At 36.2% G+C, this 21,575-nt stretch overlaps 2 protein-coding genes across 9 annotated transcripts in view; one reads left to right on the forward strand and one right to left on the reverse strand.

The window, feature by feature from the left end:
• LOC141403360 (uncharacterized) overlaps window positions 1–7,013 on the reverse strand; it is a 167,409-nt gene extending 160,396 nt beyond the window's left edge. For all 8 annotated transcript variants that reach the window (XM_073985673.1, XM_073985671.1, XM_073985667.1 and 5 more), the window contains exon 1: window positions 6,773–7,013. The gene's annotated coding sequence lies outside the window, so the exon portion shown is untranslated. The remainder of the gene's footprint in view (window positions 1–6,772) is intronic.
• ValRS-m (Valyl-tRNA synthetase, mitochondrial) lies at window positions 6,586–14,654 on the forward strand. The gene is made up of 8 exons (XM_073985677.1): window positions 6,586–6,645; window positions 11,119–11,233; window positions 11,298–11,728; window positions 11,887–13,161; window positions 13,220–13,669; window positions 13,736–14,186; window positions 14,253–14,431; window positions 14,502–14,654. The coding sequence occupies exons 1-8, from the start codon at window positions 6,601–6,603 to the stop codon at window positions 14,553–14,555; spliced, it is 3,000 nt and encodes a 999-aa protein (XP_073841778.1). The 5' UTR covers window positions 6,586–6,600; the 3' UTR covers window positions 14,556–14,654.
• The last annotated feature ends 6,921 nt before the right edge of the window (window positions 14,655–21,575 follow it).

The following is a 21,575-nucleotide window of genomic DNA, read 5'->3' on the forward strand; positions in this document are numbered from 1 at the left end:
TGATCTGCACCTGGAATGTTCGCACTCTTTATACAGAAGGTGCAATCTTCGCATAGACAGACGTACTTGAAAAGTACAAGACCGATATTACTGCCATACAGGAAATACGATGGATTGGGAAAGGCGTCATAACAACACCTAAAGGTGACGCACTGTATTATAGCTGCCATGACGTAAGGCATGAGTTTGGTTGTGGATTCGTAGTTAGTCGGAGACTAAAACATCTGGTATCCAGCTTCACCCCAGTGAATGAAAGACTTTCTGTAATTCGAATAGAAGCTAAATTCTTCAACATCAGCTTTATTTGCGCTCATGCTCCCACTGAAGAAAAGGACGAATAGACCAAAGATATATTTTACGAGCGCTTAGAAGAAACTTATGACCGTTGCCCTTCCCATGACGTTACAATTATTCTAGGCGATTTTATTGCCAAAATTGGAAAGGAGAATATCTTTGGCCCAACGGTCGGGAAATTCAGTCTCCATAATGAAACATCTGAGGCTGATAGACTTTGCAGCTGAAAAAAACATGGTAGTTAGCAGTACCAGATTTAACATCTCGATATTCATAAGGGCACCTGGCTGTCACCAGATCAGAAAACAAGAAACCAAATTGATCATGTTGTGATAGATGGAAGACATTCATCGAGCGTGTTGGATGTACGATCGTTCCGAGGCGCAAACATTGATTCGGCCAACTACCGTGTTGCAGCAAAGGTACGCACCCGCTTAAACGTAGCAAACAAAGTACGAACAGACACAACACGAAAGTTAGACATCGGTAAGCTGCAATCACAACAGATAGCCACAGCATATTCCACTCAACCAGCCCAATTGCTTAATCAAAGCACTCCTCATCCAGATAACATATCAGCGCAATGGCAAAGCATTGCTCACTCCATGCAAACAGCCGCAAAATCCATACTTGGATAACAGAGACCTCCACCAAGGAATCCATGGTATGATCAGGAGTGTCGTGCTGCCACCGAAGAGAAAAATGCGGCATATAGGCATATATATGCGGCATATATATAGGGCTACTTTACAATCCGTAGAAACGCGTAGCGCACGAGTAGATACAGGGAGAAAAGGAGAGAGGAGAAACGTCTTTTCCGCAGGAAAAAGAGAGAGATGGAAAAGCGGGAGTGAGTGAAAAAATCGAGATGTACAGGAGCCAGAATGAGTCCGAAAATTCTACCATAGAGTCAAGCATCAAACTGATGGCTTTGGTACAGGCACATCCTCCTGTAGAGGCCAGCAAGGTAATTTGGTAACTGATACAGATAGTGTACTCAGGATATGGAAAGAACATTTTTCAAATCTGTTGGTATCCAATAGCAGCGAAAACGACGAAAATACCACAGTCCCAATCCCAGAAGATGGTATTGAATGTATACCGCCCAGCCAAGATGAGGTAAACACAGCAATAAATCGGCTGAAGAATAATAAGGCAGCAGAGGCCGATGGCTTACCAGCCGAGCTGTTCTAAACCGGAGGCGACAGGCTGATAAGGTGTATTCATCAGCTAGTTAGCACCATCTGGCAGGAAGAACGAGTACCCGACGATTGGAACCTGAGTATCCTGTGCTCCGTCCACAAGAAGGGAGATAAGACTGTATGCTCTAACTATAGGGGCATAAGTCTACTCCCTATTGCCTGCAAGATCGTGTCAGGGATATTGTGCGAACGACTAAAGCCTATGGTCAACGAGATAATTGGACCATACCAATGCGGCTTTAGACCTGGCAAGTCCACCATTGACCAGATATTTACCCTGCGGCAAATCCTGGAAAAGACCCAAGAGATGCAGATCGACACCTACCACCTTTTTGTCGATTATAAAGCAGCCTTCGACAGCCCACTGCGTTCAAAGGTATTCCAAGCAATGTCTGGATTTGGTATCCCCGCAAAGCTCATCCGGCTTTGTAAAATGACTTTAACTGACACGAGGTCCTCAGTTAAAATAGGAAAGAACCTCTCCGAAGAGTTTGGTACCAAAAGAGGTTTCAGACAAGGTGACAGCCTTTCGTGTGACCTCTTCAACATCCTGCTAGAAAAGGTTATACGAGAGGCAAACGTCAAAAGAAGTGGCACAATCTACACCAATAGTCACATGTTACTTGCTTATGCTGATGATATAGACATCATGGGCCGATCAGTAAAAGAAGTAACTGATACCTTTATAAAGGTCGAAGGAGAATCTGCTAAAGTGGGTCTGGCGGTAAACGGTGAGAAGACCAAGTTGATGGTGTCGACGCGCAATGCGTCCATTGAGCTCGGACCGACTGTGGAAGTTGGTTCCTATAATATTGAGGTAGTAAAAGACTTCGTCTACCTCGGCACCTCCGTAAACACAACAAACGACATCAGTTGTGAAATAAAAAGAAGAATTGTATTGGCCAACAGATGCTACTGTGGTTTAAGTAAGCAGTTTAAAAACAAAGCCACATCTCGTCAAACAAAAATAATGCTCTACAAAACACTGATACTACCCGTGCTGATGTATGGCTCCGAAGCCTGGGTACTTGCGCAATCAGACATGGCAGTGCTTGGTGTGTTTGAGAGAAAAATTCTTCGAAAGATCTACGGACCAATCTGCGTTGACGGTGAATATCGACGTCGCATGAACCACGAGCTGTATCTGCTATACAACACATCAATATTGTTAAACGTATCGAGATGCAGCGATTGCGTTGGCTAGGCCATATCGTAAGAATGAACGATGATGAACCCGCTAAAAAGGCGTATAAATACGGACCGCTTTGCGGTGCACGCAGAATTGGCAGGCCAAGGAATAGATGGCGCAAACAAGTGGATGATGAGATGAAAAAGCGCGGTATTCCAGAGTGCAAAGCAACAAATAGAGAGGAATGGAGATCTCTTCTTAGTTCGGCCTATAGAACAAATGTTCTGTAATGGGCCAGCTAAGGAAGTAAGTATCATTTACTTCTTCAACTGATCGACCTATGACGTTAATGTCGCCAGCATAAGCAGGTAACATGTGGCAATTGGTGTATATTGTGTCATATTATTTGTTTGCGCCTCGTATAAACTTTCACAGCACTGTTTTCACTGTTCGGAGAGTTTCTTTACTATTTTAATTGAGGACCGGATATCAGAGTTAGTGTCGTCTTACAAAGCCGAATGAGCTTTTTGGAGATACCAAATTCAGACATGCCTTGGACTAGCTTTGAGCATATGGGCAAATCGAATTCTGCTTTATAATCGGCAAAAGGATGGTAAATGTCGATCTACATTTGGGTATTTTCCAGAATTTGCCGCAAGATAAATATATGGGCAATTGTGGATTTGCCAGGTCTAAAACCGCATCGATATGGCCCAATTATTTCGTTGACCATAGTCTATAGCGGTGGTGCTCAAAATATTTTGTGCATTAGTCTCTCTGAGCGAGTCTTTCCTTTGTTAAACCACGACAGATGAGAATATAGAGAACATATCGTCACCTGAACTGCCCATAGACGTAACCCTCAAAGGGTTACGTTGAGGTTTACGTCTTTGGGTATTTCAGGTGACATGTTGTTGTTGCAGTCACGTTAACGTACATATGTGGGTGATCTTGGTAGGTCTATAGTGCCACCGTGGTGCAATGGCATGCACGCTCAGAAGGTCTGCGAGTCGATTCCCAGGCCAGTAATGATGGCGACATTTCCTGACCATTTCATCCATGTAATACTTCTCTACAAGAGGCGTCTTATAACACACTGTGCGGTCTCGGCGATAAACAGTATGTCTCGTTTCATTGAACTAATATGAATCGGGGTGCACTCTTTGATATGAGAGAAGTCTCCCTTGTCCCTTCTGGGATGTTTGTGGAACAATTATTATAATGCCTGTTCCAGAACCTCGAAGAATCTACACATTTTTTATACGATAACAATATTGTTGTAGCAGCATAAAAACCTACGTATAAGCATGGATTTGATGCTGGGTTGGCAGCCGCAGCCGAAACACTATGGTTCCGGGTCAATCCGGTACGGAAGAACCCGCTGCCGTGGGATATGTGTGTAGCTTCGCTTTTCTGCTTAATATGGCTCTGAAGCTGAAAACAGATACAACGTTTGATTAAAGTTTTGTGTCGTTTTGGCCGTTTTTACACTGTTGGGCATGATGCCGAAAAATTCAAATTCATTTGAAATATATGCCGACAAACAGATAAACGCTGGACTTTGGTATCGTCGTCGCCCTGTTGTTGTTGTTTTTTTCTCGACGCCCAACGCAAAACTTTAATCAAACGTTGTATCTGTTTTCAGCTTGAGTCTATCTCCATTTCTAGGAATGCGCCAGCTTCGATGAGATAATTAAGTGACATAGGAAGATTCTATAGTTTGATACTATGACTGTTCGATAACTTCACATGTAAAAAGTACTTGCAAGTTCTTGCAGGCTTATGAGGTTGTAAAACCGCTGTACATGGTTTTCGGTGTTTGCGATGTTGCCTCTTCCCATTATTCGTTTCAAGAAACTCGGTGGTGTGACCAAGGACTTGCAAGTACCTACTTCCCATTTCATTTTTACTGAACAAGTTTGTTATCGAACAGCAATTTGTAAAAGTTTGTACAAACTTTTGGGTTATCAAGCGACCTATTGTTTGTTTCATTGGCATTACAAAACTACTCACCATGGTTGGTCTTCACGAGGAGCTTCTAAGCCCTTACTAAGCTTACTTTTCTAAACTGAACTAACTAAATCTCCTATGTTGTTACAAACGGAACGAAGTTGGTTCGCATTAAGGAAATTAATGTTGAATATCATTTGTTTTCTGCTTATTTTCGTATGTATTTTAATAATACTTAGGCCATGTTTATATTATAGCCTTTTGAAGGGTTAATTTAATTCCAGAGGTAGGTATTTTTACGCTGATTACGGGAATATAAAATTTTCTTGGGGGACGGACCCGGTTACCCGGTTATTCGACCCGAAAGTCCGGGTACCCGGTACCCGATAGACCCGGTCCTACTGAACCGATTCTTACAAAATGCGTATCGTTGGAAAGCTTATGAAACTACCTATCCAAGGTCATATGATGGGGTTATCTCCAGGGGTTCAGAAGTTATAACCAAAATACCTCTTTTTGGACCCGGGTTTTTCCATAAAACCCTCAAAAAGTCGAAAAAGGGCCCATTATGGGTGCTCAATTAATTCACGTAATTTTATAGCTCATACTTCAACCTTTCCAAAATGGTGCCATTTGTTATAATACCTTCACTGGGTCCAGAGTTTTTCTAAATTCATCACTTTTTTTAAGTAAATTTTTTTCTAAGTAGCCGGCGTTCGGCCGGGGATTTAAGACTTTCTCCTATGGACAGGTTCAAATATAGGGAATGTGAACAACATTTTCTTTTAAATTATAAATTTTCTCTAAGTAGCCGGCCTTCGGCCGGGGATTTAAGACTTTCTCCTATGGACAGGTTCAAATCTAGGGAATGGGAACAACATTTTCTTTTAAATTATAAATTTTCTCTAAGTAGCCGGCCTTCGGCCGGGGATTTAAGACTTTCTCCTATGGACAGGTTCAAATCTAGGGAATGGGAACAACATTTTCTTTTAAAGTATAAATTTTCTCTAAGTAGCCGGCCTTCGGCCGGGGATTTAAGACTTTCTCCTATGGACAGGTTCAAATCTAGGGAATGGGAACAACATTTTCTTCTACATTTTAAATTTTTCTCTCATTCTAAGGTCAATATCTCTGGACCCAGTGAAGGTATTATAACAAATGGCACCATTTTGGAAAGGTTGAAGTATGAGCTATAAAATTACGTGAATTAATTGAGCACCCATAATGGGCCCTTTTTCGACTTTTTGAGGGTTTTATGGAAAAACCCGGGTCCAAAAAGAGGTATTTTGGTTATAACTTCATATGACCACTTGTTGGATAGGTATTTTCATAAGCTTTCCAAAGATACCCATTTTGTAAGAATCGGTTCAGTAGAACCGGGTCTATCGGGTACCGGGTACCCGGACTTTCGGGTCGAATAACCGGGTAACCGGGTCCGTCCCCCAAGAAAATTTTACATTCCCGTAATCAGCGTAAAAATATCTACCTATGGAAAAAATTTCGAAAAAATCGGAGAGTTTTTACTAAACTAGATTTAAGCCGATTTATTTGACGTATATACAAGGGAATTGACATTGGTTTGTTAAATCCGGTTATATATAAACGTACTATTAAATTTTACCCCATGTTGTATTCTCTTTTTCCCTTCTATTTTAGAAAATCAACAACCATGGCAACTCTGCATTAATACCTCTATTTCACTGGCTCTTGATTCTCGGAAGAGATTTTTTTCCTTAGCCTACTTGTTTTTGACATTTTGTTTTGTATATTCTTTTCTGGTTTTTTTCTGGTACACTTGCATGATATTTTATAAAGAAAAAATATGTATATTTAAATATATAATTTCTTCTTCACAGCTCATTAAAAATACACTTAAAAAACATAACAAAATAGACGCCAAAATGTGCATTGCTATACCATAGATTTTTCTCTTCTCTCTCCCAGTAATTATTTCCCCAAATTTCCAACTTCATTTTACAAGAGAATAAAATCACAGCATTTAATTAAATGCTAATTAGAAAAACAATGGACGGACGGAATCAATTTTACAACAAGCCGAAACCAGAAAATGTAATTAAATGCGATTTTAATAAATAAGTTTTCGTTTCTTTTTCACTTTTTATCTTACACGATTTTATCTAAACCCCTTAAAACTCCCACAAACATTTCTTTTCGGTATTATTTTTCTTGCTTTTACCTTTGTTTGCTTTTCACGACCAGCACTTTTACAACTTGTTTTTCTACTGATTTTACAGTGTTTTCATTACTTATTTCTCTTTATTTTAATAATTAAGCACTTGTGATGGTAATTTTTTCCAATTTAATTTTGTTTTATAAATGTTTTTGTTGTTAAAAAAAACTAATAATAACCGGACAAAATTTTTTCGTCGAGATGTTACGTTAAATTCTCGCACAGGGTTGCCAAATTTAGTTTTTGTATCGATATTTGTGGACACCTATCGTAAGTCAGCTGACACACAATGTAGTTGATATAAAGTAGGTGGCGTTAGTGTCGCAGTAGATGATTATCTGTCGTTATCATGGTACAAATACACAGGTAGCCGCATCGGCAATTGTTGGTAACATAAGATGTCAAAATTTGACATCAATTCAATGCAATTGACCATGGTTTAATAAGAAAGGTTAGCCAAAGCTTTATGTCAATTTAAATTTTTTTTATTCGAGTATGCCTAAAACTTCAAAACAATATAAACAAACTGTGTATGTGTGTGTGGTGTTTGAATAATATGCCAAACAATTTTAAAAACAATCGAATTCAATGATTTTTAAAATTGTGTTTAGACCATTTGTATGGAAGAAATTGGTGAGATTAGCATTGAAACAATAAGTTTATCATATTCACAACTCGATTATGTGGAAAAAACTTAACTCTTCATTCATTTTTCGCGTTTTTTTATAAAATGCTGAAAAAATGCATTGTAAACAAACCGACTTGTTGCTTTTATTTTGAAGTTTTAGGTATTCAAGAAAAACAAGGGTTCTATAGATTTTTTTCATTTAAATCTACCTCTTTACTTATACCATGCAATTGACACATTATGTTACCATCAGCTGGCTTGATAATGCTACCTGTATTTTTAACCGCATTTACACCAAACGGGTTTAAGTTGTCTGATGGCATTTTTACGTATGTCATTTTACATAAAAGCTCTGTTCCAGAACTAAAAAGTTTTTACAATTTTTACCACTTTTACACATTTTGCGTTCCCGTACACAAAATTTATATGAAAATCGTTTACGACCTTTACAACTTTTACGACTTTTACCGCTTTATAAAGTACGGGAACAGGCCAAAAGTTTATGATTTTTTGCTATTTTTTATATGACATAACCTAAAAATGTAAAGAACAGCTTTGCCAAACAAGCAAATCAACTGTTCCTTTTATGTTTACAGACAAGAATAGAGCGCGCTCTAATCGGAAAAAGTACATACATATGTGTTGTCATCTCATTTTGATTCATAAACATTTTTTATATATCACACGACGAGTAGAACTTACAGATCTGAAAAACAGATAAAGAGCATACGAAAAACAGATGGTTTGATCGCACCTTTAGGTGCGCCTTTCTTGCAACTACATCTCGTTTACTGAACAAATTTGTTATCAAACAAATTTATACAATCTTCTGGGTTATCAAACAGACTCAATTCCATTAAAAATTACAAACTATAGTTGCAGTAAATCGCCAGAAGAAAATAACAGAATTGATATAAGCTTTGTTCCGGTACTTTTTAATAGTAAATCTCGTAAAAGAGAGAACTGTAAAAAAATTGTTCTCACACAAAAGGTTTTTGATACGTCAAAAAACTGGAACAAATGTCAAAGTCGGCGTACCAGCCAATCAGACGCCGGCAACCATGTTACTTTTTTACACGCTCAAATCAGCGCCATTTTTGTTTAAAGAGAAGTGAACATTTTACAACTTTATTGTGTACGGGAACGGTTTAACGGGTAAAATGTGTAAAAGTCGTAAAATGTGTAAAAACTTTTTAGTTCTGGAACAAGGCTATAGTAAACAATCCGTTTATTTGTTCATAAAGACGCATCATTAGCACCACAGGCCTGCTGATACATTAAAACTTCGTTCCAGTACTTTTTTAATGATAAAATTGTCATAAGAGCAAACTGTCGAAAATGAGTTCCACATACACATTTTTCCGGGAACGGAAAAATGGCAGAAACGTCAATAAAACTGCAACAAATGTCGGCGTGTCAGCCAATCGGAAGCCGGCAAAGATGTTGCACATTTTGTTTTACGAACTGTGTTTAAAAAACGAATTTTGATGTAAATTCACTTCTACCTTGACTTATAGATTACGTGGGACAAGTCCAGTCCATGGGCTGGATTCCTGTTCTATGAAAATTTGAATATATTTCCTTTATAATTTTTTTCATTTGACAGTTTTCTCCTTTATAAAAGTTTTCATTTCACATTTTCATAGAAACAGAATTGAGCCCCATGTCTACCATCGAAAGACCTTGGACCCCGATTACAATGATATATGTTTTTTGTTGCGTTAGTGCAATCTACCCAAATCTGGGCCTATAAGGTTCCGAAAGGTCTCCCAGTTGACAGTTGAAATTCACTCGATTTAGTAAATTTAATACTACCCAGCAAAATGTTAGATGACAAATCATGAGTTGAATCATGGGTGCACGTGATATGTCATAGGTGAAAATTTAGGTGAATCACCAATGACATTTACAAGGGAGTGACACACACTTTCACCAATTCATTGTCATAGCATCTTGCACCAGTTCATCATCATAGCTTCTTGCACCAGTTCATTGTCATGACGTTTTGCACCAGTTCAATGTCATAGCATCTTGCACCAGTTCATTGTCATGGCTTCTTGCACCAGTTCATTATCATGGCTTCTTGCACCAGTTCGTTGTCATGGCTTCTTGAACCAGTTCATTGTCATGGCTTCTTGCACCAATGCTTTGGATCCGGATTTTCGCCAATCAGAAATAAAATTTGCAATAAAATTATGTAATTTGCTGAGTTAATAAGAATACAATGAACAGATGAATTGTATCGCCAGATGTTATTTTTCTTTATTTTGCATGTAATTTTCAAAATTATATATTATATTGATCTGCAATATCATATTTGTCTCTTCCGATGGATGCAAGATATTTCTTTCAACTTGGGGGTTCCGTTTTTCCAATATTCGATAAATTATGTGTCAATCTCTGAACCAAGCTCATCATTTGGGAAATCTAGTAAAAATTTGAATTCTGTTATGTTAATTCAAAAGGAAAAAAACTTATCCTGTAATAGTTACCATGTTATGGCCTCTTTTATACTTATTTTACCGATCTTCTACTTTGCTTCTCTAACTTTGGATGCCATGTTTTGTGATATCATATTGAACTTGATCTTTCCATTGGAGTTTTGTTCATCCCTCGGTTGGCGTAACGTCAAATGGCTCGTATTAATATACCGGTGACTTCTTTATCCATCCTGTTGGCATGGTACAGCCAACCCAATAATTGCAGCACGATATGTTTTACTATATCGGTGCGGCTCGTGTTTTATAGACCTTGTGTTTTTCATACTTCATTTTAATATCCACAAAACGAAACAGGTTTCCAAACACAAAATATATTTTTCTTTTGTTTTATATCAATTTACATTGTATTTTTAATTAAAATATATAAATTTTGCCACTATCGATCACTTTCATCTGACCTTTATTTTCATTTTAACAATTACTTTTGCAAGTACACAATTATTCGGGTACATGAGTATTTGATAATTTATTGTGCGGGTACTTATCACTTTATTTCAACTCATGACATAATTATGACAAAGATCGGATATTTCACCACTTCAATTTCACTCATGAAAATTCGATGAAAAAGATCGGATCTTTCACGACTTCAATTGCACTCATGAAAATTCGATGAAAAAGATCGGATCTTTCACGACTTCAATTGCACTCATGAAAATTCGATGAAAAAGGTCGGATTTTTCACAACTCCTTTCGCACTCATGCAAAAGAATCAGTGAAATCATGATTTCACATGCAATCACTTCCATATAATTTTGCTGGGTATGTTTACATTTATGAAATCCCCTTGATTTCAACTGTCAATTCCATTGCTCAAACGTCAAGTGAAATCCAATCGATTTCAGATGAGTTTTCATTTGACGTATACACAAAGGAATTGACAGATGAAATCGAGTGGATTTCGTAAATGTAAACATACTATAACGAAGATCGAGAAATATAACTCGAAAAGCGTTCCTTTACTTCAGACACCATACAATTCATATAAGAGCAGTTTACGACTTTTCCCACATTTGCCGGTTTTACCACTTTTAAAAGTAAGGGAACAGGCCGATAATTTATCTACAAAGACATGAACGCCATCTGTGAGAAGAAAAAAGACCAAAAATCTTGCCGGTTTAAGGTTTCCTCACATAAACAAAAAACAGCTGATCAGCCTGACATAACATACATATATGAAGGTTTTTAAATTAGTTCGGTTCAATAAGAGGTTGTGTAAATAGTTTCAGGACGAAATGTTGAAAAACCTACAAATTCCTTCATATAGGAACATAAATCAAAGGATTAAACATGGTCTACAGTACAAGTACAATATATCCCAACGTGGAGTACAATTAGGTAGGTAAGATCCAACACTTTTTCATTGAAGATTTCACTTACAATTATTTTCCTCCATTCAAAGCATCTGGATATCAACCCAAGGAAGTTGAAAGGGGAAAATTGGAGAAGTCATACTCATCAAATGATATGAAAGGAAAATGTAAACCAGGAACATATCGTATGCTCTTGCCACCACCAAATGTAACTGGCAGTTTACATTTGGGACATGCCTTAATGGCAACCATACAAGATGTTTTAGCTCGCCATAAACGACAGATGGGTTATGATGTTCTATGGATACCGGGCACGGATCATGCCGGTATTGCAACCCAGGTTGTGGTCGAAAAGAAGTTACTCAAAGAGAAAGGTCTGTCACGGCATCAAATGGGTCGTGAGGCGTTTTTGCAAGAAGTTTGGAAATGGAAACAGGAAAAAGGTGGCGGAATTGTGGATGATTTAAGAAAACTGGGGTGTAATCTGACATGGGGCAGGGAGTATTTTACAATGGATGAGGTGAGTTGGATGTTCAACGAAAATTTCATAAGTGGAGTTTAGGTGGTAGACTAAAAAGGCTTTTGAGTTACAGGCCTTCTCAAAACTGGATTGCTCAAAATAGACTTTAAGCTCTACTTGCTGCTAATCTAACTATACAAATTTTTCTTATTCCTTAGCGTCAAGCATATGCCGTCAATGAAGCCTTTATACGCCTCTTCGAAGAAGGCCTTATCGAACGTAAAGAGTCTCTAGTAAATTGGTCTTGTGCTTTGGAATCGGCCATTTCCGATATAGAAGTAGAAACATTAGATCTGAAAGGTCCCACTGAATTAGCTGTACCGGGATATGATAAGAATATTACCTTTGGACGCATTTATGATATAAATTACAAAGTAATGAATGGCTCAGTCGATGAATATATTAAAGTTTCTACCACAAGACCCGAAACATTGTTGGGAGATGTAGCAGTTGCTGTTAATCCCGTGGATGAACGTTATGTTAAATATCGCGAGCAACCGGAGGTTTTACTTTGGCATCCCTTCCGTGAAGAACCTATACCACTAGTTTTCGATGTTACAGTTGAACCGGAATTTGGCACCGGAGCTGTGAAAATAACACCAGCCCATGATCGTGCTGATTTCGATGTGGCCCAAAGACATTTGCTTAAGCCCATACAAGTATTTTCCGAAAAGGGTTCGATCAAGGATAATTTTGCAGCATTTGCCAATATGCCTAGATTTGAAGCTAGAGACCGGATTTTGCAGAAATTGGGCGAAATGCAGTTGTTACAGGGAGTAAGAGATCATGCCATGCAATTACCGATTTGTTCCAGATCAAAGGATGTTATTGAATATATGTTACGAGAGCAATGGTTTCTACACTGCCAATCAATGGCCGATGAAGCTTTGGGGGAGGTACTTAGTGGTCGCCTGCAAATTGTGCCACCAAATTTTGAAATCGAATGGCAAAGATGGTTGGAAAATTGTCATGATTGGTGTATATCACGTCAGTTGTGGTGGGGTCATCAAATTCCTGCCTATAAAGCCACCGATACTGCTAGTGGCAAATCCTTGTGGATAGCTGCTCATAATGAAAAAGAAGCCGAGTTTAAGGCCCAAGAAGAATTACAATCGATTGATTTTAAACTTGAACGTGATAAAGATGTTTTGGATACATGGTTTTCGTCGGCTTTACTACCCTTCTCGGCCTCCAATTGGCCCTCAGAGGAATATAAGCAACACTATCCCTTAGATTTAATGGAAACAGGCCATGACATTCTGTTCTTTTGGGTGGCACGTATGGTAATGTTGGGTTTGAAACTAACCGGTCAGGCGCCATTTAAAAAGATTTTACTAAATGGTATTGTGTGTGATGCGCATGGCAGGAAAATGTCGAAGAGTTTGGGAAATGTGGTTACCCCACAACAAGTGGTACAGGGTGCATCATTGGAGGTTAGTTTTTTAAGTAAAATGAAAAAATATTGTTTATAAATTTTTTTGGTTCTTTCAGTCCCTAAAAGAGGAATTGAAATCTGCCCACAACGCTGGCATCCTAAGCAACTCTGAGGTGGAAAAATCCCTAAAAGGACTGCAGCGCATGTTTCCCCAAGGCATACAAGAGTGCGGTACAGATGCTTTGCGCTTCACCCTATGTAGCCACAATATCAAAAGTCATTTTATTAATTTCGATGTCAACGAATGTTATACCAACAAACTGTTCCTTAACAAAATCTGGCAAGCAACCAGATTTACATTGGGTGCTGCAGAACGTCTCAATATGCCATTAAATGAAATAGAAACTATGAATCAAGTTCCCTTGGGGAAATGGGATTTATGGATACTGAGTCGTTTGGCAGATACATTGAAGATTTGCACCGAAAGTTTTGAAAATTACAATTTGCATGCAGCAACCGGGGCTTTGAAAGCGTTCCTTTACAATAATCTATGTGATGTTTATGTGGTGAGTATATTCTCAGTTTTAGACACTCATAACGTTGAAATAAAATGTTCCCCTTTTGTCTTGCAGGAAACTTGTAAGAGAAACATTAATTTACAAAAATCGGAAGGTTACATACATTGTGCAACATTGGCCACAGCCTTAAGTTGGTCACTGCAGGCAATGAGTCCCTTCACCCCATTTTTAGCTGAGGAACTATTGAATCACCTGCCCCAGAACATTGAAATTGATTTGAATAAATTCCACAATGTCGAATTGGAGAAGGAAATTTCTGAAATCTTAGATATATGCCAACAAATACGGCAATTAAAGAGCCGTAATACAATAAGTAAAAAATATGATCCCCAGCTTTACATATATGGCCACAGTGAAGAGGCTTTGGAGATTTTAAAACCACATTTACAAGAGATACAAGCTTTAACCCTAACCAATGGCATTCATTTGCATAGCATTAACGACAATGTCAAGGACAAACATAATTTAAAAGTATTCTCCACCGCTGGACATCTTTGTAGTTTTGGTAAGTTTTCGACAATAAATCAGTGGCAAGGGATTTTCTATTTTATTAACATATTTCTTCTCGTAGGTATAAGCACAAACGATTCGTATAAACCACCCAAGGGAAATACAGCTGGGGTACAAAATATAAATGAACAAAAATTGCAAAAATTACAGGCCGATTTGAAACGCTATCAAATGCGTATGGAAAATGAAGGCTTTCGTAAATCTGCCAGTCAAGAAGTTCAACAAAAGCATGCGGAAAAGGCAAGACAGCGTGTAAATTTTGAATAATTCAAAATATTGAATGTATCTATGTTTCTCCACTTTTTTTCAGATTCAACAACTGGAAATAGAAATTGAGAAAATTAAAGCAATGGCCAGCAGTTGATTGTAAAATTGAATGTTTTAGAGTAGAAAAATGTTTTTAAATTTGTATCTAAGATAGCTGTTAATAAAAACCGCCAAACTGTTGTGTTTTGAATCATAATAGACTATGCCCTTTGATTATGCCCAAGATTTTTGGGAACGACCAAGGTAAGCGTGGAACAACAGTCACGTATAAATAGATAGTGTGGGATGAGTATTCACTGGAACTGAATATTGGTCAAAACACAGAAATACTAGCATTGATACTAGACCTTTTCCAGATGTAATTCGAATTATTTTAATTAAATGGAATAATTCGAATTACAAATGAAATGTTACGAATTACAAATAGCATTCTCGAATTACATATGAAATGTTACGAAGTACAACTAAAAGTTTCGAATTACATCTGAAAAAGGTGTAATTCGAAAATTCTATTTGTAATTCGTAACATTTCATTTGTAATTCGAATTATTCCACTTGTAATTCGAATTATTCCATTTGCTATTCGAATTATTCTATTTATAATTCGAATTACTCATTTGTTATTCGAATTATTTATTTGTAATTCGAATTATTTTATTTGAAATTTGAATTATTCCATTTGTAATTCGAATCAATTTATTTGTAATTCGAAAAAGCCAGATATAAAATCAATACCATGGTACAAATACACAGGTAGCCGCATCGGCAATTGTTGGTAACATAAGATGTCAAAATTTGACATCAATTCAATGCAATTGACACATTATGTTACCATCAGCTGGCATGATAATGCTACCTGTATTATTGTACCATGATCAATACAAAAAAACATATTGTAATTTTTTTGTTTCAAATTAAAAATAAAATGTTACCAATTACAAATAGCATAATTTGAAATTCAAATAAAATAATTCGAATTACAAATGGAATAATACAAATAATTCGATTTTTTTTTTTTTGAAACTGCGTTATAATTTTTATGCCTATTTGACTATTTGTTTATTGAAGTTTTGTTGATCAAACATTTTTACACACTTGATTTGACGATTTTTATGAATAGATGAATAAGCACAAATCAGCTGTTCTCCTGGGATCACCTGTAGTGCGATTGTCTTGTGCCAGACTATGAAAATTTTCATGAAAATGTTTTGAGCTTATGGGTAAGAAGGGAGAAAGGGAGCTCCTTCACCTCCGCTCTCTCCTAAAAGCTAAAAAATTTTCATGTGTTATTTTCAGTGTCTGGCACAAGAGATTCTCTAACTCATTTTTTGAGTTAAAGACAATTGTCGGTAAAATTAAATGCTTATATTTTCGGTAATTACCGATATTTTTCGGTAAATTAGCGACGAATAAAAAGCAGTCGTAAAGTTCTGCCGATAGCAAGAGTGTTGTCAACTTTTATTTGAACTTTTTATTCATAATTTTGCGTTTTAATTTTACCGATTTTCGTCGGTAATTCAAAAAATGAGTTAGAGAATCGCACTACTGATAGATATATTAGGATGTGTAAAGTATGGACGAAATGGGTAAATCCCTTCAAGAGTTATCGTGCGCACAACACACAGCAACAGATAAAAAGTTAACGGTTGTTGCTTTTTGGACACAGATAAATCTCATGAACGGAAACGTCAATTCAGAAATACCAAGTTTACACTTGCGCTCCAAAATCCACTGGATTTCATGAAATCCTGAAATACACCCCGGTGTTTACACTTATTTTTTGTTGATTTCAAACATATCACAATAATTAAGGTAGATGCAGCTGATCGAACATGAATTTTCAAAAAAAAAAAAAAAATTGTTGTAAATTGAATTAATCATCAAAAATATACGACAATATAGAAGTTTACAACTTTATTTGGAAAATTATCGTAAAATTATCTATATATCGTATTAATTGTGTATAGTACTTACAAATGAAAAAATAAAAAAAATGATTTTATCGTTGAGACATCATAGTAATAAATTTTGATAGATAAAAGTTGTGCTCAGAACCTGCACATTACTAGTACTTGCAGTAGTTTTCCCGTTTAGTGCTAAAAATGCGTTCCCGTACTCCGAAATATAGCAAGACTTGCACTTCTATTTAAAAAAATAGCGCCGAATAACACCCTCTTCTCCTGTTTTCTGCCATACATTTTTGGCCTAGTAGAAACTATCAGCAAGTATTTTCATTGGCATCTTATATGATAGCTGATACGTTGATTTTGATATTTATGCAATTTCCGTCATTTTTCCGTTCCCGTATTTTTTAAAAAATTTGTATAGGGAATCAATTTTTGACTATTCGCTCTTTTTTCTAACACTACCATTAAAAAAGTACGGGAACACAATTAAAAATAGCATTGTAACAAAGTAATTTAATATTTTTTTCACATTGTTTACAAATTTTTATAATAAAATTTTTTGTTGCAGCAATTGACCATCTACCATGTTTATTGTAATACGTGAAAACTTTTGGTACTTTTTTAGGCAAAAACAGGGTTGTATATGATGTGTACTGTGATTTCGATGTTGATTTCGCTGAAATCACGAAATGAGATGATTTCCTTTTTTTTTATGCGAAATCATTATAAATTTTGCTTGATTCCGCGCGAAATCACGAAACGCCTTCGAAATCACGAAACGACGACGAATGTAAACTAAGCATAAGCGTGGAAAAGTGGCGTATTTCATTGTGTTTCTACCTTAAGTCCCGGGCCACACTAGAGTAATTTCACTGAAATTTTGGCATGAAATTATGCGTCTCTAGATCGAGTTCCATAGTAGAGTAAAAACATGACATTGCTGTTGTGGGGAATTCGACCTAAGAACGCCTAATTTCATGAAATTTTTTAATGAAATTCACTCTAGTGTGGACCGGGACTAAGGTCGGAAGGGGCATTAATCATGGTAGAATAAGAAAAGGTAGCAGCAATACACAGCTGACTGAACTGGGTTGTAACGTTAGTGTCAAATTTCATATGACTTTTTATACATTTATTTCTATTCCGATGTACATTAGGGACATATATTTTTTGAGAAAAAAAAATATATTGTTACGGAATTAGATTTAACTAATCTCCGTGTAGACGTTGTTTTATTCCTCGATACGATTTGTACCAAATAAAACAGGGTTCGTTTTAGATTACGTTTCTACAATGCTTTATTTACTTTATTACACTTATTCGTAACCGACTCTAATTACTAAGCACACAGCAAGTCTCTAGTTAGCACGCAGCTATTCTTTAACCGATCTGTTCAGTTCAACGCTTAAAACACAACTCACCCGTCATTGCCAGTTCCCCTGTATTTATACCCCAAAGTCTCCCTGTTCGAGAAATATCTAGAACATATGGCAACACCTCGAATCTGTACAACGAACACACAGACGCACATTCGCACTAAGGGGTAGTTTACACTATATGTAAATGTCATATGACATGAAATTTTCCATCGTTAAATATTCACTAATACGTGGAATATTGGAGATTTTCCTTACGAAAATTATTCTGTGCGTCCACCCCAACAAAAATATAATAAAATTACGTCTCCACATCGCCTCTGTGGGTAGATATGGAATGTTTTTATTTCGTGTCATATGACATTGATAGATAGTGTAAACTACCTCTAAGCGAACAACCAGACTCACATACATGGATCAATACAGTCAGCGTTGCCAGTATTTTTTAGGCTCTTTTCCCCAACTTGTCCGAAACTTTTCCCCAAAATTCCCCAGATTTTATTGAATTTCCTCAAAAAAATCCCCAAAAAAATTTTAACAAATAATTACAAAAAAAGTCAAAAGTAGTTTTATTTTACTATTGAAATTCATATCATAAAACTTGTAAAGTATTCTATACATTTATATATGCATAAAACTAGCGACATTGAAAACTTCATTTTCAAGTGATTCTGAATCATTAGTCTCATTGGATTTATGTGAATTTTTATAATGAAATAGTTGTAACATGTCTTTAGGTGGGTCAAAATTTCTACAACAAATTGAGCTGTTGGAAAATTGATTATTTATTCAAGTAACTCGTACTGCATTTTATTTCTGAATATGGTTCAAAATAGAAGATTCTTTCTACTTAATAATTACTTGTTGGAACGGAAAGCATATTTAATACCATCTCCAATTTACGAATGATAACTTTCTCCATTGCGATTCGTAAACATACGTGGAGATTTTTGTGTTGACTGGTTCTAAAAAGGTTCGTATAGAGCTAAAATTGTGTTGACCCAGTAAATTGCTGCAAATATTGGGGTAAAATTGCTTGTAAATTTAAGAAATTGCATATTTGCAGGCATCGGTTTCAGCATTTGTATTAACAGCGTTTAAGATATTCGGTCTTTTGCCCTATGACATACCTTATTTGTTCCATATGACCAAAACAGGTTAAAGTTGTCTTCATTGCTTTCATTGACAGTCTGTTTTGGCCATAGGGCAAATACCGCCTTGGACCCCAAACACACAATTTCAAAAGTAAAGCACAGAGGAGACTCTGTTGTGGTATGGCGTTGCATGAGTGCTTCCGGTGTAGGAAATCGTGTCTTTATCGAAGGAATTAAGGATAAGATGTATTATTTAAACATTCTGAAAGGATAATTTGAATATATGTATGAGCCCGAGCACAAATCACATATTTTTCCAAAATGGATGCTACGTAACTGTCCAAAAGTGATTCAAACACCTCCCCGATCCCCGGATTTGAATCCTATAGATAATTTATGGAGTATTTTGGAGACAAATATAAAAAGGATGGGGAAAAATTCAGATATCGTGCACCGAAGATTTAGTTAAATTTTTGCCAAAAAGGATAAAAGCTGTAAAGGATAATAAAGGATGTCATACCAAGGGCTGAAACCCTAAAAAATCCTTTTTGTTTCATGAAACTTTTAGAGTGCATACTTTTCACTGTGAGGTTGAAATCGATGTGGTTTAATCATTTTTATTTTTTATCTAAATTTACCTGAATTTCGTTAATTTTGTTTTATAATATTTAAGTTAAGACACTAATGTAAAAATATAAAAAGGAATGAAATCGCTATCATTTACCAATTCTTAGCAATCGCAGTTTTAATGAAAGAAACTGAAGTGGATACTTTTGACTGTGATTCACTGTATCTGACACTTATTATTAAAGAAAACTTGTAGGAATAAAAGACGGGTTATCTGTCCGATATTGGCCAACATTTAACTACAAAAAGAATATAATAACGGGCCTAAGCATATTTATCTCTTTTATAGTTGGAGCCATGAATGTTAAATAAAGTTTAATTTCATCATTGCCCATCAATCCAGAAATCATTTCCGCAGTTAAGTCCACTTCAGCCATAGAAATGGTGGAAAATGTTATTTCAATGCAACCCACTGTTCTAGTACGCTGTCAGTCGTCGAACCGCATGATAACACTTCAAATCTGTCATAAATTATTACAGATGCGATCAGTTAGTGTATGATGCATGTTATTTTTGCATCACGCGTGCTCTACTACTATTCACGTACTCAAATTAAAAAATATCAGATAATCTGAAGTAATTAGTCAAAAATGAAATTCCCCAAAAATCCCCAAATATTTTTCAGATTTCCTCAACATTTTCCCAATTCCCCAAGTCGAAATTTTTTTCCCCATTTGAAATAAAAATTCCCCAATTTGGGGAAAAATCCTCAATACTGACAACGCTGAATACAGTGGACAAACACAGTAATGACGTAATTACAACAACAAACAAATGCAAGAAATAAAGAAGTAAAAAACTAAACGATAATTACATGATTATGGCAAAACAAAAGCTTATTAATGAAAGGTAAAGAACTAGAATGATGAAGAGATTTCTACATGGTAGTTGTTGTTGTTGCTTAAATAAAGTAACTGCGTAATAAAACTTTTGTGTGCCACCGTGGTGCAATGGTATGCACGCCCGCCTTGCACGCAGAAGGTCGGTGGTTCGATTCCCCGGCCAAGCAACACCAAACATTTTTCAACGGTGGCAAAATACCCCTCAGTAATGTTGGCGACATTTCCTGAGTATTTCAGCCTTGAAAAACTTCTCTATAAGTGGTGTCTGAGGACACGCCGTTCGGACTCGGCGATAAACAGTAGGTCCCATATCATTCAGCTAAATATGAATCGGGGTTCACTCATTGATATGAGAGAAGTCTCCCTTGTCCCATATGGGATGTTGTGGAACAATGTTTTTTTTTTTGTAATAAAACTATGCGTTACAATTCAAATTTTTAAATTAACGGAAATTAAACTAAAGTAACTTAAACCTATCAGTTACATTCGTAACAATATCATTCGGAAAAAAACCATTTCCCAGAAAGACTTCTTCATATCAATGATCTGTAACCTGTAACAACGTATGTTAATATGTGAGGTATTTTGTTAAAATTTAAAAAAATAAAGCCCTAATAAACATGTTCTTCTTTGATTTCTAAAACAAAGCATTGAAACAGCTTCTCCTTTTTCTATGAATTTCCAGCGACCCCAAACTTTTCTGTAAGAATTCTACTTTCTGCGAGAATTTATGCATTTAGTGGAATGATGTGGAAACATAAAAATTGAAAATGTAACGAATTTTCATTCATGTTTTCCAAAATATTCAACCAAATGTGAAAAATTATTAGTTGTTTTAATTCCAATAATTTATAGACATTTCCATGGTATAAGTAAAGAGGTAGATTTAAATGAAAAAAATCTTTAGAACCCTTGTTTTACTTGAATTCCTAAAACTTCAAAATAAAAGCAACAAGTGGGTTTGTTTACAATCCATTTTTTGCGCATTTTATAAAAAAACGCGAAAAATGAATGAATAGTTAAGTTTTCTCCACATAATCGAGTTGTGAATATGATAAACTGATTGTTTCAATGCAAATCTCACCAATTTCTTCCATACAAATGGTCTAAAAACAATTTTAAAAATCATTGAATTCGATTGTTTTTAAAATTGTTTGGCATATTATTCAAACATCACACACACACATACACAGTTTGTTTATATTGTTTTGAAGTTTTAGGCATACTCGAATGCAGAGGTGGAAGCGAGTCGATGTTCGGTCGGCGGCGCG

Source organism: Musca autumnalis, unplaced genomic scaffold, assembly GCF_047663935.1.
Source record: "Musca autumnalis isolate F117 unplaced genomic scaffold, ASM4766393v1 scaffold_4, whole genome shotgun sequence".
NCBI classification, from domain to species: Eukaryota; Metazoa; Arthropoda; class Insecta; order Diptera; family Muscidae; genus Musca; species Musca autumnalis.

Bases quoted from the DNA above. Each gene is read 5' to 3' on its own strand.
- ValRS-m (XM_073985677.1), top strand. From the start codon at position 6,601: ATGGACGGACGGAATCAATTTTACAACAAGCCGAAACCAGAAAAT. The intron at 6,646-11,118 runs GTAATTAAATGC...TTGTGTAAATAG, and splicing joins ACAAGCCGAAACCAGAAAAT to TTTCAGGACGAAATGTTGAA. The intron at 13,670-13,735 runs GTGAGTATATTC...TTTGTCTTGCAG, and splicing joins ATCTATGTGATGTTTATGTG to GAAACTTGTAAGAGAAACAT.